Below are 25,092 nucleotides of genomic sequence, written 5' to 3' on the forward strand. Positions count from 1 at the left end.
ACATCCCTTCTCCCTATGTATATAACTTGATTGCACACTAAAATATACATGCTTCATGTTTCACTTCAGAGAAACAGGCAACCATGCATGATTTCCATGAATGGAAAATCAGTGAAACAAAACTATACTGACAAAGTAAGAGGAATTGTTGGAGGCAGGTAGGAAATGTTTATTGGTTTTTGAATAAGATGGAAATGAGAAATAAATTCATTACAGTAAAAGACAAATGTTGATGGCACACCTAAAAAGAAAAGAGTCATCATTAATCAGTTTATTACACTTGGGCTTTTTATATCAACCATGAAAAAGGTCTATAATAACAACTTACAATCTCAACAACAGAGGTTACATCATTTACAGAAAGCTGCATAAAAAAGTAAAGAAAAGCTTATTGCAGAACAACTTAAATAGTTCTAAAGACTAAAAATTGACATTATTTACAAGGGATGGTCGTTGACTTAATCATGCCAAACAAATTCATGTCTTGTTTTAACTGTGCCTTCATTGTACATGAAACTGTCAAACATGATTTAAAAAAAAAAAAAGCTATAAAAAGAAGCACAACTGCTTCACCAGTACTGAAATAAAAAACAGGTTATATCACAGTTCTCATTTTCTAACTTTAGAAGAAACTAAAAATACATTTTATACACCTTAATTGTTCTTTAAAATAGCTCTTTACAAAACCTACAGAGGTTGAAGAATTGATCAAAACATATTTCCCTCACCTGCTCGTCTCTGGAAAAAAATCATAATTTAATGGCTTGATTCAGATGTAACATGACGGCAACAGGCAAACTCAAACACAGTGGGGTGGAAAATTGCATCTGTCACTGTCCCTTTTGAGAAAGGTCAGAGCTGAAGTTTCAAGGTCGGCGGTCATATTCACTGATCATCCTCTTGATGTGCGACAGTTTGGACCTGAGATATTTACACCTCTTCTTCTTAATTTGGTAGTCTGGGGACTGCAGAGGAAAGAAAAATGATCTTTTTGTCTATTTCACAGGACTGTATTTTACTGTAAAGAACACTGTATATCTTACCTTCTTGAGATTCTTCAGGCTGGTGTATTCATTCATGGCATCCTGACATTAGAAAGATAGTTTATGATCTTGACCACTCAATCCAAAGTTTCTGAGCCATTTCTGACCCTTGACCCATTTTTCTTTTGGTCCAAATATTCGAATTGCCCCCATATTCAGAGGTGTCTGATTATAGGGGCACTTAATCATTACTGGTATTGTATTTTCACTCATATAAATGACAATGAATCACACACATATTTACATATCAGTCTTATAAATTTCCTGCATGAATGAACTAACAGACAGAGTATTTATTAATCCCAAAGGGAAACTATAGTATTGCAGCAGGCACTTCACATAAATCACAAAAACAATTAGGGAGGTAAATAACAAATGAAAGGCTGAATTACCTATAAGTACAGAATCTACATAAAAATTAAATCTAGAAAAAAATAGAGACCAAAGATAGACTAAACTAAATATAACACTGACCTTAACTATAACCCAACAAAAAAGAATCTAAGGAATGCAACATGTTTCTGGTAGGTGGCCAAAAGCAATTTGCCAAAAGACTTATTTCTGTCTCTAGTTCTTTGCTAAATGTTAAAAAGTACCCAAAACTCACTGCCAGGGACATATGGATCATTTATTTGTCTAGACATGACTACTTTCTCATCTTTATCTAAACCTAATTTAATTCATAATCACAACCACACATTGTAAACAAGTCCTTTGAAGAAGGGTGGACTGACCATCATCACTTCAAAGACACAAATCTCAGACTGGAACTGCCACACTCACCAGGAACTGCGGACTTCCTGCAGGGTGTCGGGCAAGCTGTCTGTCCAGGTCGGCCAGGTCTTGGTTAATGCTGTCCAGCTCCATCTGCAGGCTCTTGTACTCCTGGTGATCCCGGTCAAACTCCCGTTTGTAGTTCAGACGTTCATGCTCATCCACGATGGAAGGAAATAAACTGCAGATGATTTATAGTGTAGAAACACAGACCACTACCAGTCAGAGACCATCCTTCATTGTCACTAGAAAAGCAGCTTAATATCGTTCTCATAATATTTACTATCTTTGGCTCTCAGATCCCTTCCCACTCACATGCTGAAGTCCTCCTCCTCCAGATCATCTCCAGACTCTGCACCAGTGTCATAGTCATTTAGCCTGGGCTTCAGGCCTCCCACAGAGCTGCTGATGTCTGAGTCTCTGTAAGCAGGAGGGATATTTGCTTTTCAACCATTCACGTAGACAAGCAGCTGCATTGTGAATGTAATTGTTCATATACTTGTCAAGTACTACACACGATACTAGAGGACATACAAAAGTGCTCAAATGTATAAAACTACCAGATTTGCTTGATATAAACAATAAACATGGCAACACTAAGCGATATTATATTTTTATTAATTCTGAGATCAGGGCAGAAAAAAAAATGACAGGAGTGCCACCGCAGACAGTTTGCCAAGCACCAAGCACTTTGTAACAATGTTAAGTATGTTTCTGTCGTTTTGCTGTCCAATGCAAAAAAGCAACACTGAGAAACAATTTTCAAAAAGCCAGCAACACATTTGATGATTTGCTCCTTAGAGTTAGTCCACTCAGTATACACTGCATCACACACAATGGGCCTGTCACATCTCCATACTGCCCCTACACTGCACCTCACATTCATGTGCATATTGCTTCTTGTGTACATGTAGCGATAATTTCTGAGGACATGCAAATATCAGCTCAGAAGGGATGTAGGATACGCGAGGCAACCATCATGTGAATGCTTAGTTAAAAGAAAGTATGTGTCTGACCAGTTGGACCCCCTGCTGTTCGGCTACAGTAAAAGCAGATTCTCTACACCAAAGTCAGTTTTTCCAGACTGCTTATATGTGAAGTCTTTATCCACTTTAGCGCTGTCACACAATTTACATGGCCAGTAACTTGCGGTTTTTCAGAGTTTGTAGTCAATCAACTTTCAGGGCCATGTTGATATATTTAGACAATGTCAAATTTTTTGTTTGGGAAAGACGACCCACTCATCAGGCTCATCTCAAAGTGGGGAAAGTCTACATAAAAATGACAGACACTTGTGAGGTGTACTGTATAATGCATAGCTTACCCTGGCAGATAAAGAGGCTTGTTGACGTCCAGTCGGTCCAGATAGTCTTTGGACCCTCCAACTTTGTCATTATAGTCATTCAACAGTACCTCTGGGTCACCAGACACATTGTTCACCTGAAGCAATAGACAAGATTAGACATTATTCATCAGAGTGTAGCATATATGCAGTATACATCTGGGAATATGGATTGTCTCTTGCATGAAATCTTGCTGCCTTGCAAGGTTAGCTGGACTCCAACACTATATCAAGTGTTTTTGAAGCTTGAGTCATAATAAACACTAAAATCGGAATATCTTGGCTTCACTTGCTTCAATTTTGTTTATTCTTATTTTGAAGACACACACACACACACACACACACACACACACACACACGTGAGATTTCTTTGTTGTTTGATTATAAGGTCTAGGTGCTATATAAATACTGTGAAAATATCAAACCAACTAATACCAGTCCACAGAGAAATGTACACAGCCCATATTCAGAAACTGAGCCTTAAAACAAGTCATCAGTAATTAAACAGTCACAACCCTCAAGTATGCCCCACCCAGACCATCACCATTTGCATTTACTAATGAGTTTTACCAAATTACAGTAGTAGGCTACAGTCCCGTTATCTGTGGTTGGCATGGTTGTGTGTCCGTCAGAAAACAGCCAGTCAGAAGAGAGGCTCATTAGACAGATACAAACCGCCCGGTTCTTGCTGGAGCTCCAGAGAGGAGTGTGTGAGAGAAGATGTAAAACTATATTGACATGGTATTTGGTAGTTAAAACCACAATTTATCATATTGATATCAAAACATCAAATAGAACACTGGAAAAGAGTAAAATATGGGACCTTTGTTAAAGTGCAACATTAAATACCAACTCTGTTCAAAGGACTGAGACCATTCACACACTTCATCATCACAAAGTCTGCAGCATTTCAGTAACTGCATGTTCAATGTTCCGCCTTTGTCCTGGCTTCATCGGATTGGAATGAAACTCAGCTGATGTTCAGGAAACAGCGCAGGATATGTCAATATAAATTTTTTCAAGATTGCTCAAAGGCATCTTGAGTTATAACCAAATATATGTTAGACCATGGCACTTTCTTGCACCAATCAATATGGCACTAAAGATTTTGGTTAATACTTGGCCTAAATTCTGTCCCATGGGTTTTGAAGTATACATTTTTGGTGTTTGTGGCACCCCCTGTGGGCCAGAATGTAACTGTTTCAGTTCAACTGATCCCCAACACGACCTGGAGATACGTTAGACTTATGATGATTGGACAAATTGTAAATCAGGTACGGCCATTTTCCTGCTATGCCCCGCCCCTTGTGAAGTTCATATGTTGCTGTATGAAACTTTTGATAAGCTCAGTCCAATGATGATTTACAGACAATCTGTTTGTAATCGGACCTATGCTTAGAAATAGAGGAAACCTTTCATGATCCAGGAAGCTTTTCTGCAGAGCACACTGAGTAGGACTTGTGTGTCAAATTACAAGTCAATCGGACAAACACTGTGAGGGGTGTGCCAAAGTTGCATTTTTGGCTCTTAATTACAGCGCCACCACTGGGCTGACTGCGCTCTAATGCCTTGGAAAGCCCTTGCACACCATTTCCAGTTACTGGTCCAAGTTTCATGTTCCTAACTCTCAGCAATTTGAGCCAATTCAGCATATAATAAGAGTAAACCCACACAAAAAATATAAGGGCTCTGCCTCTTCAGGGCTTGAAGTCTAAAAAAAAAAATCTGCATTCACACACGACCTTTCCTACATTATGAACCCACATTAGTCATAGATTTTTTTTTCTTGATTTCAGCCATTGTACAAAGATATCTTTGTAATAGATATATTCTTTAAATCCACTGTTTTCCTGCCTAAGGTTTCGGTCAGATTTTTCAACAGCTCCTTTCACATTTGCCCTTGTTTAGGCTATCGCAACCGATTCTTACCGTATGATAAACACTGGCAGGGTGAGCCAGTCACATGGACCAACCGGTTCCTCTACTTCGCCCTGCATGCCTAAATACCACCGATACCATCATTACCATCAACAGGAAGCCTGAAACAATGTCTGTCAACCGGTACAACTGCTGAAATGTCAGGTCTGAATGCAATGCTGGGAAAGTTCACACACCTGGAATGAAAACTGTGTGTATGGGCGGCCCGGTAGTTGAGTGGTTAGGGCGCGTACCATGTTGAGCGCAAGATGCTCTTAGCAGGCAGTCACCAGTTCGACTCCCAACCGGTCCGACTCTTTCCTGCATGTCATTCCCCTCTCTCTACCCCCTTTCCTGTCAGTCTCCACTAAGCTATAATAAAGGCACAAAAAGCCCAAAAAAACATAATTTAAAAAAAAAACAAAAAACAAAAAAAAAAAAAACTGTGTGTATGAAAGTTTTCAGGTTAACATTTTCAATTGCGCCGCTGTCCTATGAACACAAACCATGACGATGTCATTACTGTAAATGTAAGAACACCTAAATCTTCATTAATGCTCTTCGGTGCATCCACGATGCCATTTATAGATATTGTTTTTATTTTTAAAATACATCATCCTGACATCACAGCGCATTGTGCTAGAACTACGAGCAGCTTGCCAGACCACACCCAGAAACTGGAAATGAAACCATCCTACCATGCCCCTCGTCTCACCTGTCAAACACACACACACACACACACACACACACACACACACACACACACACACACACACACACACACACACACACACACACACACACGTAAAGAATGTGACTCAACAAAGTAGGTTAGACCGTGTACCCAGTCCTATGTAGATGAGAAAAAAACAATAGCTGTGCACTGTGAAGTTATTAGGTTACTTAGGTTATTTCTACTTATCTTACACACACACACACACACACACACAAACTCACACACACACACACACACACACACACACACACACACACACACACACACACAAACTCACCCACTCCCCAACACTGTTGCGTGGACCATCGCTGATGACTTTCACTTCCTCCCAGAGAATGCGGTCCCGGCCCCATCTCCTGATCTTTGAGCGAGTCTTGACTGCAAACACCAGCAGGATGATGAGGGCAACAAACACTAGGAAGCCCAGGACAATAGCTATGGCCTGCAAGAAACATAGGACTAAATGTCAGTGGGGTTAAATTACATCCACATGGATTGTAAATACCATGGAGGTCTGAGTATGGGAGCTAAACATTGATATGGTCCATTAAGACATTCACAGTTACCCAGATCTGGTTAGTTAGTAACTCCAACATTTACAGTTGAAAAATTACTCCACTTACTTTTCTGTGAATCGACACTACAATGAAATCTAAAGGTTGGCTACACTTTGCATGAAACAGTAAATTACTTGTGATAGATGAATAGTTGTGCTGCAAAAACATTAATCTGAACTATCGCCCTCGTTTAAGGTATTTTCAAGAAATTACATTTCAAGAAAAAAGTGAATGAGGCTCAATTGCAGCATCAGTGTCCATAGCTCCCCTATTTATGTTTAAATGTACCATAGCATTTGATAGCCATTGATTTAGGACTGAAAAATTGAGAAAAATTCACAAAAGGCAATGATCAACAAGATGAACATTTTTGCTGTTTTTACTCTCTAAGCACCACTCCATTCCTTCAAACTGTTTTTCAGATCTACATTTCTTTTCCAAATCACTTTGGCTGACAGAGGGAAATTACTGCTGACCATATAGCTACAACTGAACAATGTATCTGTGATTATTTATTACAGGAGCTATGCACTACACCCTGCCCTATAGAATCCAAACACTGCCACAGCCTCCAAAAAAATAAAAAATAAATACAAATATCACACCTCTTGAGGCTCCACCACACAGTAATGGTAAAGATACTGGTTGAGGAAGATGCCCTGAGCCTGGGTCTGTGTCTGGTACTGGGCACACAGCTGACGGACCTGGTTGTAGTAGATAGACCCTGTGGACTGAGCTGTTGGGTTCACAGCCACCAGGTACACAATAGTGGCAATGATCATCAGAAATGCTAAGATTGCACAGATGATGATGGTTGCTAAGTAGAACTTTGGTGAGCGGGCAGCATTTTGCTTTGAAACAACCAACACGAATATGATGAGCACAGCTATAAAGGTGATGGCTGAAATGGCAATGATGAAGCCTTTGCCAGCTTTTGGATCCATCTGCACTTGTCCATAACCGTAGGATCCACCAGCGCCACCTCCATATGAGCCGCCAAAACCGCTGCCGTAACTGCCGCCATAAGAGCCGCCATAAGAGCCACCAAATGAGCCGCCACCATATGAGCCACCATAACCTGGCACCAAGCCAGCTCCACCTCCCAGACCCATGAGGCTCATATCGTAGTCCCAGGCCAGTGTAGAGGCCACACAGGCAAACACAGCCACACACATGACGATGATGATGATACACAATATCTTCATCACACCCGGTGGGGAAGTCCAGCTATAGAAGTGAAGCATCTTCTCTCCTGGATAGTAGGAGAAGGCTGGGTTGGACATGAGCTCACTATGCCTGTGTCTGCTGCTATGACTGCAACAGAAGAGGACAGAGGAACGGTGGTCATTGTGTGTTGTCACCTAACAGGACATATCCTGGCTGATGCTGCCTTTCACATAAGAAATGGGAAACACTCACTCAAAATGATACAAAAGGAACCTGCTGCCAACGATATTGAACAAAGCTGACATGAGGAGGGTACAAGTTACATGTATGTCTTACTGATAAAAGCTTTTCATTTTGGGGTAATGTACTTTTGATTGATAGTTTATTAAAAGGAACAGTTTGACATTTTGCATTCTCTTGTTGCCTTAAGCCCCATTTGGGTGGGACTAACCTTACCACCTCAGTAACTTAATTCATTGTTTCAGATGATATTTTAACCATCTCAAAATTACATGATGTGGTTTGGCATTGTCTTGCTGAAATACACAAGGCCTTCTCTGAAAAAGACGTTGTCTGGATGGCAGCATATGTTGCTCCAAAACCTGTATATACACTGTTCAGCATTAATGGAGCCTTCCTAAATGTGCAAGCTACCCAAGCCAAGGGCACTAATGCCCCCCCACACCAGCACGGATGCTGGCTTTTGAACTGCGCGCTGATAACAAGCTGGATGGTCCCTCTACTCTGTAGCCTGGAGGGTGAGGGGTCCTTGATTTCCAAAAAGAATTTGAAATTTTGATTGGTCAGACCACAGGACAGTTTTCTATTTCACCTCAGACCACCTTAAATGAGCTCGGGTCCAGAGAAGTCAGTGACATTTCTGGATCATGTTTAGATATAGTTTCTTCTTTGCATGGTAGAGTTTTAACCTGCATTTGTGGATGAAGCAACAAACTATGTTCCCTTTGCCTACAGAGATTTCTCCAAATTCTCTGAATCTTTTAATGATATAATGAACTATAGATGCTCTTTGCAATTTTACATTGAGGAACATTATTCTTAAACCGTTGCACTATTTGCCCACACAGTCTTTCACAGAGTGGTGAACCTCTCCCCGTCTTCACTGCACAGAGACTCTCTGGAGCCTCTTTTTATATCCAATCATCTACTGATCTGTTGCCAATTAACCTGTGAGATATTCAACCAGGTGTTTCTTTAGTATTACACAACTTTTCCAGTCTCTTGTTGCCCCGTCCCAACTTTTTTGAAACTTGTTGCTGGCATCAAATTCAAATTGAGCAGATATTTTTGATAAAACAATAAAATTCTAGCATTTCAACATCTGATATGTTGTCTTTGTTCTATTTTCAATTAAATATGGGTTCATATGATTTGCAACCGCATTCTGTTTTTATTTACATTTTACAAAGTGTCCCAACTTCTTTGGAAACAGGGTTGTATTTTGGTGGAAAACAAACTCATTGTCTGTGAACATTTTACTGATATGTTCAGTGTAAACATATTCGCGACTTGACAAATTGGTAAATTAACAAAACATCCTCATTACATTAATAGAAAACATATTTGCTCTTGCAGTTCAGTTGTATAGAATGTAATTTTTAGAAGACGAGTTTGGTACAAGACCTACAGAGATCTGATGACAGATCTTAGCCAGAAAAGAGGCCTACTCCTCAGAATGTCAAACTGTTCCTCTAAACAATTATGCTGTTAATGTTGGCACCCTCAGCTGCTACAGATGTGTGTGTTTCTTTTCACTGAAAAGAAAAAAATGCTCCATCGAAATTAACATAGCATCAATCAGCTTAAAGTATCATCAATCAAAAGTATGTCTGCAGGTATATCTTAGGACTGAATGTATATTCGTGCATGTCTCAGGTCGAGACCTGAGGTCGGCAGTGCAGTAGTGATAGGACAGATGTAGGTCAACTCACTGTTTGCTGCCATTTGGCTGGTGCAGTGGTGGTTTGGGTTTTTTGCTCGGCATATCGAAATCCAGCTGACACTGTCCCTGCTTAAAAAAAAAATATTGGTTTTGCAGAAACATATCAAAGTGACTTCTGCACAATGTTAATTATATTCACAATCAAATTACTTCCAGATCAACTATCCTCTAATAAAGCAGTCTAAAATTGTTTATTTTTTTAAAAAAAAGCATCCCATGCACATTTCATATAGAGCATGATGAAAACCATGGACAGCTCACTTGACTCAAAACAAATCTTCAGCCATTCAACCGAAAGAAGACACAAGCACTTGCACTGAAGGTTTGTTTGTCGTGAAACAAAGCAGCATTAAATGGGTGGAGTTTAACTGACACACAAACTGTGACTCCTCTGGGCTATGTCACTTAACTAGTTCATATGAGTTTCTATTTACATTCCAAACCATTTAAAGGTATTTATAGTGGGGTTTTCACATTTCAGCAAAGCTGAAAGTAATGTCATTTAAACTACAATGATTCGCATTTTAAGGCTAAGAAAATGAAAATATGTTATAAAAAATACAATTTTAGTATGTCATTGGAATAAAGATGAGAAAGCAGCTAAACAGCTAGAACAGACATCAAAGAACACAAAATCAAGCTAACCGGTCAACAAACGAAAATGGCGTCGTGAAACTTGTATTGTATGATATTTTGTAACAAAAGCTAAGCTGTTGTTAAAAGACGATTTCCTCAACCACTTTAAAAGCTTTAACGTGTAAATACTCTACACAGAGGCAATTACATATTACATTTTACATCCCCCCTGACATTTAGGCTATTTTTTAGTTGACCCACCTGCAGTGATGAGCCGTCCGCGGTGACGCTGGTGAGGGAATCAAACGACGGCAGCGGGCGCGCCACTGCTGCCACTGCATCCTATAGACCGCGCTCACCGAGCACAGAAGGAAACGCCTCCAGGTGTGTCCTGGTCCTGGGGACAGGTTAGTCCCCGTCATACAGGACTAACCTGTCCTCTCTCCCCCCGCAGTTCTCATAACAACTACAAAGTAAAGACAGAAGCGCCGTTTCCTCAACCTGCATTTTTCGTTTCCATTATTGTTATGGAGCAGGTGTTATGGAGTAGGCCTGTAGCTCTGAGCGGAAAGGATAAAACTCTTATTTGCAGTTTGTATTAAATTCATTCATCAAAATGACTGAAACTGAGTTTATATGCCAATATTTTTATCTAATTGCCATTGTTAAAGTCATTTTCGAAATATAGTGTTTCTTTCCAGTATCATTAACTTTGCTTTCAATTAATAATTTAAAAACAAAATTATTTTACAAAATAAAACTAATGAACTGAGAATAAAAAGGTAAATTTTAACCAGGCTTTATACCAGCAGAGCCACAACAATAGCTATTTTAAGAGGGTAGCAGCTGTTAGAAATGGATCTTTATATGACCTGTAGTTCATCCAGGTCATTTGAAATTGAAAGGATATTCAGGGTCCTTGGATTTGACCATTTTTACACTCATATTTATGTCCAATCATCAGAGAGGGGAGAATATCCTCTTCAGTAGTAAAGCTACCTGAGGGATTAATTTGGCTTTCACTGCTGCTAATAATAATACTATCCAATGCATACATCCGTCATCTAAATCACAAGTAGTGTGTGCTTAAGATAATATCACACTAACAATTGTAATCTTCCTTGTCTTTACTGAAGAAACACATGTTGTGTATGTCTCTACTCCATTGGTAGTGCTGCATGTCCATCAATTCAACTTCAGTTTCATTAGTCCACAAAAACATTTTCCTTTTCTGTCATAGCTTCTTGAGGGTCTTTTTAATTTCCTTTCCATAATTAGGTTTCCACACCTTCTGCAGGATTAGCTCCTGCAAATTCAGCTACAGATTTTTGCCTCTTTGGCTCTTGTACTTTCAGGAAGACAAGGAAAACAACATAGTTCAACTGTTACTTATACTTTTTTTAAGGTTAAATCCTCCCTTTGCACATAAATCTTTCAATTCTTTGCATTTGATTGGAGTGGTGGCAGGTCAGAGCGTTTGACAGAGAGTTAGGTGAAGGGTGGCTGTAGTGTGGAGATCTTTCTGGCAGTGATCCAGGAAATCCACAGGAGGCAGGCAAAAAAGACTCTAAATTGCCCGTAGGTGTGAATGTAAGCATGAATGGCTGTTTGTCTCTATGTGTTAGCCCTGTGATAGACTGGCAAACTGTCCGGGGTGTACCCCGCCCTCACCCAGTGTCAGCTGGGATTGGCTCCAGCCCCGGTTGACCCGGTTCAAATAAGCAGTATAGATAATGGATGGATGGAGGCCAACAGGTGCCGAGGCAGAACTGGTGGGAAACAGCAGCACTGGAAGCCATGCCCAGCAACACAAACACACCAGGGAGCGGACTAGGGACAAACACACACAGGGGAAACAGAGCACAGGAAAACACAGGGAAAATAGGGCAAAAGAGGACCTAATCCTTCCTTTTCAAGGATTCTGTTCTTTGCTCTGCAGGTTGATGAGCACAAGGTATGAATGGGTATGCAAATTGATTATGTTCATCTATGACTTCAGCTGCTCAAAAACTGTCTTGCAGAGACATCTTTTTCCTTTCATCATATTGTTTCATCAGGAAAGTCCTGGTTGTACTTTTGAACCATAAGCTCATTCAGTTGTATCACTGAGATTTGATTTACGGCAGCACATGAAACAGTCTCCATTTCAGAAGCAGCTTCATAGTTTCATCCATTGATACCCAACCTCGGACTATTTTGGTAGCATAGGGACCTCTAAGTTGACTGTTTACAATCTGCCATCAGCTGTGGTGCATTTACTACAACGAGTAATCCTACTTCACAGTCCATTTTTGGCAAATTGACTTGTGTCAAATAGTCTTACTGTTCTATAGCTTCTTGTGTGTGAACATTTACAATAAATAAATCAGATCAATTATAAGCATATAACTTTGCTCTGGTTTCACAGTTTATATAGTAGTCTTAACTTCACTGGCAACCTTCATTCGTTGCCACTGCCCTGGACTGAGCTTGGGCAGCTGTTGTCACAAAAACTCAAAAATATTATTATTAGCTTCATGGCTAATAAAAAGAAAAAGGCAAGACGTATTTAAAAAGGTGCTTAATTGACATGAAGCATTGGGACATACCTAATATCATACAAAATAATGACATACACATATCATATAAAAGTACAATTAAAGGTTTAAAAATGAAGGGACTAATAAAAAAAAACACATCTCATTTTTTCATTCAGCTACAGAGTTCATACATTCTGTTGTGGAGAGCTTTCAATAAATGTTTCATATTGTGCCTCACATTTCAAGAGAAACTTCAATCAAAACTAATAACAGCATACACAAAGCAGTACAGAATGTAGCAACACTGTATGAAACATACTGTACAGTAGATAGATGCATATTGTATCTGAACAAAATTAAACTGTTAAACCTACAACAATCTTCTTCTGACGTGTGTCTGCTGCAGTGCCATTTCTCTTAACAGCCTTCATTAACACTGAGTCAGCCTGATTTACATCAAGGTCCTTTGATTGATCTTTTATGGCAGAGTGTACAGCTTGGCAGTTGTGAGACCTCATTTCTTGTATGATTAGTTCTGGTTTAGTTCATATGGGCAGCAAACAAGTGTCTAATGAGGTGTACAAGTGTCCATAGCAACATCCATCCAGGGACTTTGGCCTCTTTTCATGGAGCTAGTCTACCAGTTTCCCTCTGCTCACAGTCTTTGTTGCTGCGCTCGGCTAAACACCAGACTGGGATCGGAGCATAGGAAATTCGCTGATATTAACTGATATTCAACTACTTATCTGTTGTTAAAGTGGCAAAACTGCATACTTGCAAAGTGTTCTTTTTAAAATGTCATCTGCATCAGGTCATGCTGTATGTACATAACCAGTATTCGTTTATTTAGATAACATCTGATCTATTTCAGCTGTCGCTGTCCTGACACTGTTTGCAGATCCCATTTTTGGTGATCTATCAATGAGGAAACTTCTTTCCACTTGCCACTTTTTCTGTCTGTCATGATGATGATAATGATGATGATTATTATTATTTACAACAGTGATGGCATATGCAAATGTTTTAATGTGATAACATCTACAACTAGCCATTATGGGTTTACCAACAAAGAAGACAGTCTCAGTCAGACCCCCCTGGTTGGTAGGGACCTACTTTCACAGTCCAGTTTCACTGCTCTGTTGTCTGTACAAAAGAGCATGTTTTCTTATATAGTTGTCGAATGCATATGGATTCCAGGTGTGTTAATTGCCATGTTTCACTGCAGTGCTAGTTGCTGTTGCTCTTGTCCATGTTGTACTCCTGAATCTTCAGTTTGATATGAGAGAGCTTGTTCTTTAGGTACTCACACCTCTCCCTTTTTTCCAAATATGTTGGGTCCTGACAAGAGAAACAGAAAAGACTAAAAATAAATGTAATGTTTAAATGTACATCAAAAGACAGTCTTTGTGAGTGAGAGAATATCAAGGTGGGTTACTGCATGGAGAGTTCCCCCGCCACAGTCAAATCCGTCCAAGAAAATGAACCAGAAATATTTTCAGACTTCTTATAATAACATAAAAGATCTCTAAACAAAGCGTTTTGTGCTGTTGTTTCATAGCAGAGAGCATTGATACAGCTCAGTCCCTCCTTGTCCTTTCTCATTGTCTCACTCTAAACACATTGACAATGGACCCATCTGTCATAGTTGAGCTGGCCATTGGGAGCACCAGGAGAAATCCTGCCATATTGGTGGGCCAGTGAACTATTAAAAACAAAAACCCTTCCTTTCTCTCTTTGTGTGACTGTCCTATATGGGGTGGCTAACAGATGGACTGATAGACAGATTAAAAATGGAAAAATCAAAAATCCAAACAGAAACCTTATATTTTCATTATGGGTCAAACACCAAAAATTCTGGATCTTTCAGTTCCCATAATGGACTTCATAGAACCTTGTTAGACCTCCTGTGCCTTCTTTCAAACTCCACAGGTTCAATGCCCAACATGGGCTTTGTATTATTATGTCTGATGACATCACCAGGGTCATTATTTCAGACTTTTCAAAGCCAGAAATGACATTTTACAAATGTTCTCACAAGTCCAACCTTCATGGCAAGTAAAATTTTTTTAAACAATGTCTAGCATAATTTTTAAGAGCTCAATGTAATACTTCTGCCACTAATTTATACCCTATAGTGAGTATTAAATAAAGATAGAGGTTAAAAAAGTGGGTATTTATTTTTACATCTGTTTAATCACAGTTAAAACTCCACAACATCTATCTAAACATCTAAGTATGTATCTAAGTTCATCAAATGTTCATCTGTGTTACATTCTACTTCCCCTTCTCATGATGCACAAGATACACAACAAAGTGTCTCCCAATAGTTTCTGTAGGCTGACGATGACATGGCTAAATTCTCCAAATGTGACTCACTGGTTATGACAACATGGAGAATTCCTATCCTAACTCAAACACTTAAGTACTGTAACCTAGTTTTGGTTGATGCAACTAGCACAGAATTACCTGATGAACCTCTTTTACTCTACGCTACTATACTGTACTATTTTCAAAAAAGGCCACATTTCCAATAAATCCCTTTGCTTCTTGTGCCCTGCCAGTTCTCTGCCATCTAGCAAGAGTTCAGAAAAATTCTGATTGGTACATGTCCCCAAACTTTATAGTAAGACAAAGGTATCATCTGTGCTCAAATACTACCTCTTTTTGAACCCCACCTCCATAAAAAGCAACAAGTAAATGTAAGCCTAAATAAAAGTTGCTCTTCAGTGTCTCTGGTAAGTAAAAACGAGAGAGAAAGCTTTGGACAATCATAACTGATTTGACCATATTACAAAAGGAGGTGGTCCAAATGAAAATTAAGTTTGTTCTTATTGCACAAGGGCATCAAGGGATATAAAGGGTTTATAAGAATGATCTCTCTGAGACTTTCAATGATAATTACAGTTTATCTCAACCTGTCATACTAACTTACATACTAACTATATGCTCACCACCTCCATTGTAGAGATTCTGGGAGATGAGATCTCATGCAAAAACAATGTATATTGGGGCAAGCAGTGTGAGCCTCCTGCAGCTTTCCACATAAACATGATTTTTAAATGAATCATTTCAAACACTTGACTCGAAGCCATTAAGCCACTATGCTAACATCTACATCTGCACTGCTCGCTGTTCTAATCATCCTGCATAACTATTCTGAGATGTCACCTTCTTTTTTATTTTTGGATTTTTTTTTTTTAACCTGGGGATAATTTTCAAAAAAAAAAAAAAATTACAATGGTAACCAAGAGGAAAAGCTCTTGGTTACAATTGTAATTTTGGCTCATAGTGGGTCCAGATGAGGTGAGACATACATTGTAATCCCTCAAATAGTGTTTTACATGTTGAAATCAGGTATCGTATGGCTAGCAGAGAGTCTGTCCAGCTGAACTATTTTGGTGAGAGGAAATTAAAGTCTCCAAGTCAATAATGATTAAAAGTGCCGCACAACAATTTCTCGCTGGAATCACTCATTACTCATTTATGGGCACATTTTTTATCGAGTCTGGACTAAACAGGTTCCTCAATCTATAGCAAAACCTTTCCTTCTCAGTCGGCTGTGGAGAGCAGTGATCACGGAAACATCACCAGTCTGCTTCCTCTTGAAGTACATTGTCCTTCAGGACGATCCTGTTGCCTTTCTTTGTCTGTCTCCTCGCCTTTTTACCCCAGATCAGATAAATACAGTCAACTGTCAAAGTGAAATGACTCTTCCTCATGATAGTTTGATTGTTTGATAGTTTGATCGTGGGTGATCGACCATTTTTGAATTTCCTTAGAAGAAGCCCTCACACATATATGTTAGCATAAAAGCATTCCAAGCTGCTACTTCCTGTGCTTGCTGTCCTTGTCTCCCTGAATTTATAGGAAATATGTTACACTGAAATAAATCAGAATTATCCTGTAATCAGAGCATGAACTCCGTGGAACAGAAACGGCCCCTCAGTGAGTGGACGGATCATAAATACTTACAGCTTTCTTCCGCTGATATTCCCTTAAAATGCCACTGATTCGCTCCTGCTCCTGAAAAAAAACGAGCATGTTACTGGACATAGTTACGCAGTCAGCATTCAAATCTGTTTCTGTTTGTTTGTGTGGAGTTGAGTGAGATTTGTACCATTTGGCTGGAAGGCTGGGAGGCAAGGTTCTTCATCATCTCGTCCATCTCTTCAAACTTCATAGCCATTGCCTGAACCTCAGTGTGCAGCTCCTTGTACTCAGCGTACTGGTCGTTGAACACAGCCTTGTACTGGTCCCTCTCCTCCTCTGAGCGGATGCTGCGGTATTTCCTGTGGAAACAGGACAGAACAGCAAAGCTACATTACACTACAGCTGATTCGGCTCAGTCCCCTAGGATGACAACTACTGTCTGAATTACCACCAAAATCTGCTGTGAATGTTTGTGTTTTTCCTGAATGAAGATTAAAGAATAGGTGCACAATTTTGTCTGTCTTCAAACAATACTCAGGTGCCAAAATGTACATTTGATCTGGCTGAACAGACATCGCTGTGTACCGTCCGTCAGCCAATGCCCTCCCCAGGGCCTGGGGGCAGCTGAGGAGGGAGGGGGACCTCTGCCTCATGATGCATAAACAAAATACTACAAAAATCTTGAGGAAAAGGTAAAATTAAAAGATACAGAAAATTCATTGAAACCACCTCCATATGCTTCTCTACACACCTATCACACTGAAATCCTGTACGACTGCCCTATACCTTCTCTAATACACACAAATCTAAAATCTAATGGTTGTTTTTCTTTTTTCCCCCTCTTCAATCAAATGCATATTTTGCTGTGTTCTGTCAAGTATTAAGATCCCTCTTGTTACATCTCACCTGTTATGTCTCATCTTACTAAATAAGAGCACATACACAACCAAAAAATAAATGAATAAATAAATCCCCCCAAAAAATCCAAAAAATATTTAGATGCCAACATGTATTTTCGAACAGTTTTTACTTGCTGTGATCATATCATTCCTTCTGTTCACACTGGAAGTGATGCAGCAGTATGGTGAAAGAGAAAAAAAAATATTATGAGCATTGACACAACATTGACTTAAATCATTCATCTGTGCTTCATGCATGTTTTTCCTCATGTTTACTTTATTCAAAACGTGATGATTAAAATGTCACACCAGCCACTGTGTTCTGCTCCTTATCATGGTGTGTTCCAGTTTTGTGAATGTCACAGTTTCTTTGGTTGCTAAAGCTCTGAATCAAGCAGTGCTGGACAGATCGCTGTTTTGAATGATTTCCCCACATTTCTCTCAAGATGCTGTAGGGTGTGTAAGAGGCTTCTCCCCAAGGACTAAATGCAGGTTTTGAACTTCAAATTTATTCTGGCTGTAAACATCTGCGGATTTTCTGAAATATTTCAACAAATACCAAAGATTTCGAACAATCAGAAAAGTAATTATCAACATTAACAAGACACAAAATAATTGAGATTAAATCTGTAGATTTAGATCAATTCACTGCAGATTCTGATACACATCTGCCGATACCGATACAGATTCTGACACAAGAGCTCTTTTTACTTTAATATTATTATTGTTGTTGGTATTGTGTTTAAGGTTACATCATGAGGCTAAAATGAACCACACAGCACTTCTTACTAGAAGAGCAAAAAATATATACAAATGCATTGAATTTAAATGCACTGCAAAGGAATTTATTTGTTACATTTCAGGTAGCAGCAACAGCTGTATCGTTTTTATTCAAATTTACTATTTGAAACATGTAACTGAAAATAAACTCATGATAAACGTCAACAATAAGCTCACGGCTTTAACATCTTCTAACTGCGCTGCTAACTGTGACAACACTCGGTTGTATAGCTCAGGTAAAGCCGTCTCTGAAATGTATTTTCTGGATGGCAGATTATACCTGGGCTCTAAGTGCTCCAACAGGCTGCAAAATCCAATATTTTCCACAACAGATAGTGGTTTGTCATCGAGTGTAATGAAGTTGAGTAACTTCTCTATAATCTCTATATATAATGGGTTGTTTCTGGAAATCATCAGTGAGAGTCTGCTGCCTGATGGTCTCGTCCCTTGGCTAGCATGAACTCCTGGTACTCTTACTCTGCAGGTGCTCAATTAAATTACTTTTACTTAAATTTATTTTCCGTGTTTCCAGGGTAAAATATCTCCAAACAAACAACATTTTAGTCAAACCAACAGCAAATGTTATTTGCTGACTCAGTTACACGGGCTCATGGTCCAGCACAAGGCTGTAGCCTGGAATCTGGCTCGGTAAGTGGATCAGTCCTGTGCGTCCGATATCCGATTAGTGAATGACATCAATATCGGCCGCGATAGCGATGTAGTATCGGATTGGCCCCATCTCTAGTCTTTGGATATTTTTCAGAAACCTACTACCAGAATTCATATAAATGGCAAACAGGTGACATACATACTGAAGAAGCTAAATTCCAGTCTTCCTATCCAGGGCGACATTTTTGGAAATGCGACTAAGAACGTAATACTTACGCCACATAGTCGGCAATAACAACAGGTTTGGGGATGTGTCCAGCTGGTATGTGACCCTGGCGGATCTCTGGCTCCAGCACCACCAGAGGAGCAGCTGCAGAGTTGTTTGTGTTATCCATGATGTCTGGGTGGAGGGTGGGGAGAGGAGTCTGCTCTGAGGCCCTGGAGGATGGAGCCAGCTACAGCAGATGAACAGTCATGTGGTCACTTCACTTAGACCTTGTGTGCAATTCAGTGTCTACTAGAAGATTACTTTAAAAAGCCTTGATGCTTACTATAGACAGCGGGACTGATGATCCAGTAGTCTTCATCTAGGTTTATTGAGATGGGAAGAAGAGATGTGGAGTTAGTCATTACATGTTCACAGTGTTCAAAGTGTTATCAGAAACAATTCAATGTCCTGTTTTAATGAATCACACTTACTAGTAGGGCTGCGCGATAGTAGAAAAAACTGACATTGCAATATTCTTTTTTTGCAATATATATTATGATATGAAAAAAATACATGAATTGTCACCAGGTGAGTTGAATACCTGTTTATGGGAAACATCAGGTCACATGTGGAGCTAGGTAGTCACAAACTGTGTGTGTGTGTGTGTGTGTGTGTGTGTGTGTGTGTGTGTGTGTGTGTGTGTGTGTGTGTGTGTGTGTGTGTGTGTGTGTGTGTCAGACCTCTTGTTCCAGCCCCTCCTTCCTCATCCTAGCTGCTTCATGCCTCCATAGCTTCAGACACACTCCTGCACTAATGAAGTAGAGTACCATGTTGATGAAGAGGAAGATGATGGCTGCTGTCTGTCCAGCCTCTGTGCGACAGAACGCTCCATTTATTCCATTATTGAACACTGGCATGTTGCACAGCCCCCCTCGAGTGGTGTCCCTCACGTACACCACCCCTGCTGCTATGTAGAGCACTGCCAGGACCAGGTTGATGGAACACTCTGTGAGTGGCCACCAAGAAGAGTCTAGAAGGATGGCTCTGTAGTATATGGTCATCCCAAGAACAACCAGCATAACAGTCACTATCCATGAAAGACCAGCCACCACGAGAACAAAAGGAGTCTTGGGCCCTGTGTAGTAACTGCCCCCATATCCATATGCACCGCCACCTCCACCGAGCCCCCCAAACAGTTCTGGATTGGAGTATCCATACATATTGAACCACTCGTTGTCCTTATGAACATAGGCACAGACGCAGGCAAACACAGCTGCTCCAAGCAGCAGCTGCACACAGCCCAGGATCCTCAGCAGGCCAGCCCAGGACTTCATATAGGCGTAGCGCTGGTGATACTCCTCCACCCGCTCCTGATAGGTCAGGGCGGAGAGAGTGCTGGGCACTACAGATGCAGAGTTGAGGGCTTCAGCACCCAGCAGCAGCCCATCTTGCTCCTTCTGAGTGGTGTAGCTGCCCCCATAGGGGTCCAAATAGGAGCTGCGAAGGGATGGAGAAGGTGGGGCAGAGTGGGGGGGTGAGCAGGGGACCCCTGCTGTGGTGTGACAGATGGCACTCTTGCTGGACGAGGGGACAGGAGAGTGAGGGGCAGGGAGAGACGGTGGGATGGACCAACCCTTGCTGCCTCGGTTACTGCTATTGCCACGGAAGAATTTCTTGACAGAGTCAGGGACGAAGCGGTGGACTGGCTTAATATCCTTGGCGTCACGGTCACTTTCATCATCGCTGGGGGGGTAGACAGATTCAAGCCCAACAGCTGGCTGTGCAGGTAGAGGGGGAGGGGGAAGGGGGTCTAAGCTGAGAGCCTGCGTTATTCCGTGCATAGGTGCAGGTGGTGGGGGCAGATCCTGGTCCCACCATGCAGGGCCCACAGGGACCTGGTCATAGTGTGGGATCTCTTGCACCCGGTTGAATCTGGTGGCAGAACCAACTCCTTCTGAAGACATCAGGACCTGGACTCTGTGTCTGCTTAAAAGAGAAACACAGAGAATTAAAACAGTCTCCTGGAAACAGATAGGTGGCTTTATACAGTGGCTTTATAGTAGGGTGATCAGACCTGCCAATTTATTATACTAGACAATGAAAGACAAAAATGAGGCAAGCAATGGAAATCTGTTAACCAAGGTATTTAAGCTAATGATGTAACATTTACAATTAAAGGCTGGACAGGAAGGAGAAGAGAGCGAGAAGGAAAAATTAAGGGAGTAAAAAGAGTGAGGGAGGGAGAAGTGAAAATTAAGTGGAAAGGTAAAGAGAAGGAAAGAGTTAGGGTTGCTTATCCATAGTCTGATCATCCTATAGTCATTCTGTCAAACTGTCATTGGCTGATATGATAATACTAATAGGGCTGTAATAAGTACATCATAAAAGAGAGCTTTTGAAAAAATACCCTGAAGAAAACTTATGGGAGTAGTTATTAAAAACTGCCTGCTGTCATATCAGTGAATCCACTCACTGAGTGGCTAATATATCGATATAAAAAACAAACAAAAAAAAAAATCAAGTTCAAGAACACAGGCTGAAAAGTGAAGTTCAGCAGCTGAGAAACTGTAGTGCCACAGGAAAGGGCTGTTTGACGGCAAGATAAAGTGGTGAAAATATTCAAAATATAGTGAGCAATTAAACTAATATTGGTTTTTATGAGGGCGTTATATAGTGGTTAAAATATTTTTTTCTGCTGACCCCGTCCACAGAGGTACATTGCTCTGCTTCTGAGCCAATTCTCCTGCTGGCTTCTCCAAACTGGGATGGCGCCAATCAAATCTACTGCAGGTAATACACTGACAAAAGTACCTCATACACAAATTCCCCTTATTAAGCACTTTCTGATGCACTGTATATTGTCTAACAGCAGCAAAGGTTCTTTCCTTGACAGTTTGGCTCCTTTTTGTTTTACATTTCATGCAGATTCCCGGTGGCAAACATTCACAAACTGCCTGGTGCTGTTCAGTTAGGACAAAATAAACCTTAAATATTCTACAGGAAACCATGGGCGTGTCAATGTAATGTGAGGGACTGAATAATAAAATGTAAACTAAATGTAATGTCAGTCAGATGTATTGGCCCAGATGGTTTAGTGCTGCCATTATCCAATGATTAGCATGGCTTTGCTAACCTTTAACTGTTCTGTTTTAATTATACAACTATTTAAAACAGTATTTTAATTTATACTTTTTCGACCGATTTTAAGAAGTGCTCGTTTCATCTTCGAGTGACTTTATTTTGTCCGACCAAGCCATTATATACTGGTTAGTATACAGTGTCAATAAAAAGTATGTGAACCCTAGTTTTCTGCAACAACTGGTCATAAATTGTGATATGTTCTTTATCAAAGTCACAAATGTAGGCAAAAACACAAAATGTCCCTAAGCTAGTATCACTAAGTATACATAATCTTTCATGTCTATATTGAACACACCCATTAAACATTCACAGCACTGGTGGAAAAAGAAAGTGAACCCTTGGATTTAATAACTCCTTTGGCAACCTCAAATCAGCTCTTCCAGTAGCTGCTGATCAGACCCACACATTCTTCCCTCCTCAGCCACAGTGTCAGCGCTCCTCACGTCATTCCACAGCATCTCCACTGGATTAAGCTCTAAGGACTGGACCACTCCAAAAGGTGGCTCTTCATTGTTTTAATTCATTCTGTAATCGCTTTACTTTGATGTTTAGGGTCACTGTCCTGCTGCACTACCCAGCTTGACATTATCCTGTTAGAGACCTTGATAAACTTGGGAAGTAATTTCCCCCTCAATGATGGCGAACTATTCCGGCCTCAAGTGACCCCAAATCATGATGCTGCCCCCACCGTACACCATACTCCACCTTTGGGATGATGTTTTCATGATGGTATATGTGTGATGTTTACATGTTTTACAGAGTGGATAATGCTGCATGTTCTTCTCAGACAATCAAACCTTAAACTCACCAGTGCACCAACATTTTCCCAGTAGTGTTGAAAGTGTTCTCTGGCAAACTCTAAGGGTGATTCACTGTTTTTTGGAGAGCAGCTGCTTCCTTTGTGATGTCCATGACAAGACACCATGCGCCATGCAACCATTTACCATGATTTCCATACAGCAACCAGCTCCATAGATTCCTTGAAGCCTTTAGCTGGTACTCTCAGGGTCTTAGTTAGGTTACTTATCATATTGTGTTGTGCATTTGTCATCTCAGGTGCTAAGATCATCAACAATTCTTGATTGTAAGTCTGATCGTTCACATCATTGATTGGATTGATTTGGAAACCTGTGACTAATTAGCCAAGGGGTTCACAGAATTGTTCCAGCTTATGAATGTTTGAACGGTGGTTTGGATATGGACAGGAACAATACAGTGAATTCATTCGTTAATTTAGATTGCATTTGTTCAAAGTTATAACTTTGGTGAAGATATAACCATATTTAAGGCAAAAATTATAATGGGGGTAATTCCAAAGGATTCACTTAATTTTTCTTACCACTGTAAATGGTGGCGGGTTGCTGTTAAGTTTCGCGGACCACCAGACTTCCGGAACAAATGAAGAGAAAGCGTCATCCGCCCAGCTGATTAACAGCTCATCATGTTCAATAATCTGTCCTCACCTTTTCTGACGAGATGTTAACATGCATTCAAACTTCATCTGCATGTAGTCACTTCCAAACTGCACCAATAAAAAACTGTATAAAATACATTTTAAAATAAAAATAAAAAGAATTTATTTTGAGAAACACACAACAAATGCAACCTATCGCGTCCGTCGGCCTCATGTGTGAATCATTAAAAGCGAAAATGACACAATAATATATGGAGGCTGACTTTCCTACCTGCTGCCAGTTGTCCGTGTATTTTTCTGCGTGGAGCAGGCAGCGACGCTGTCCGTCAGCCCGCTTCTGTCCTCAGACTCCTGCCGCGGTGAAACTCACCTGGCCAGTCTGAGCAGCCTCACCAGCCCCACCCGCCTCTCTCACCCGGCTCCCCGGGCTCCACCTCCTCAAATAAGATTTGCTGAGTAAATTGGTATGTTGCTATATATCTCAGGGATTGATTGGATGGTGTTTAAGAGTTAGTGAGATTGCTGCAAACGCTCTGCCGCAACCCCCTTTAAAAGATAAAATAAATCAATCAATTGTCTTCCTCATAATACACAGCCACACGCACTTTATTGTGGACCAGGGTACACAATAAAATATAACCTGTCGTCGTGACCTGCTGAAGCTGTTTCAGCTCTCATTCTCCAAAAGTGAAGCTGATCAAGTTCTAGCGTGGAAACAGATGTGAGAAGGAAGGCAGCCGTCTGCTGAGAGCATAACTGGGTCATTAATGTGGCGATAAGCAGCCACAGTATAATGTGAAAAAACCCGTTCTTTTCCCCTACATACTACTGTAACAACAGGATGCCATTTGTGCACTATTACTATCATCTAGTGGGCATTTAGACAAACACACCACATTAGGTGAATATATCTAGTATTGTGTGCAAGTTACATTTTTTCTCAGAGAGCAACCATGTTGTGAAATGTTATGAAGTACTAAGACAAGGTGCTTTACAACTTTATTTGCAGGTTCAAGTCTCATTAATTAAAAAGAAGTATGTCTGGAAGTTCTAGATTTGAGCTCTTTCACTAATTATTTTAAGATTAAGTGGCTTATTGAATACTTCAAAAACAAGAGAGGCAATTTGAATATTTTCCCCAATTTTCTGTGTGGTCATCATTCAGTTGGTCGTATCAATTTTCTACTAAAATGTGTTGCTAAATCCCTATGAAGTTGACAAAATGTCATTTACAAGCACTAACTTTTCACCCCATGGATGCCTCATAACGAACAATAAAGACATCTGGTATAAAAATGAGACTATTTTCTATCACACATGGTTTCATGATGGCATACTGACAGCTGGCCATTACTTAATCAAAATGGTTATTTATTATCTTATAAAGACTTTCTTGATAAATTCAAAATGACTATAAAACAAGTGGGGTATGGCATTGTTTTTGATGCTACACCAGAAAGTTTCCTTATACTGTTACAAACACTGGGGCTGTGAACCTTTCTCTTAATTTTGAAGAC

The 25,092-nt window shown here is 40.2% G+C and overlaps 1 protein-coding gene across 1 annotated transcript; it reads right to left on the bottom strand.

Annotated features, from left to right (window-relative positions):
- Positions 1-145: 145 nt before the first annotated feature.
- On the bottom strand, positions 146-23,996 carry LOC139623570 (MARVEL domain-containing protein 2-like). Its single transcript, XM_071481875.1, has 16 exons — positions 23,847-23,996; positions 19,761-21,006; positions 19,364-19,399; positions 19,089-19,267; positions 16,712-16,883; positions 16,567-16,617; positions 13,845-13,932; positions 11,501-11,510; positions 8,525-8,564; positions 6,975-7,688; positions 6,090-6,254; positions 3,142-3,257; positions 2,133-2,237; positions 1,827-1,998; positions 1,044-1,085; positions 146-965 (listed from the first exon to the last, which is right to left on the bottom strand). Exons 2-16 carry the CDS (start codon positions 20,982-20,984, stop codon positions 867-869), a joined length of 3,213 nt encoding a protein of 1,070 aa, XP_071337976.1. The 5' UTR covers positions 20,985-21,006; positions 23,847-23,996; the 3' UTR covers positions 146-866.
- Between the last annotated feature and the right edge of the window lie 1,096 nt (positions 23,997-25,092).

The sequence above is a fragment of the Trachinotus anak genome, unplaced genomic scaffold (genome assembly GCF_046630095.1).
Source record: "Trachinotus anak isolate AG129_WGS33_773 ecotype Australia unplaced genomic scaffold, CSIRO_AGI_Tana_v1 ptg000008l, whole genome shotgun sequence".
In the NCBI taxonomy this organism is placed as follows: domain Eukaryota; kingdom Metazoa; phylum Chordata; class Actinopteri; order Carangiformes; family Carangidae; genus Trachinotus; species Trachinotus anak.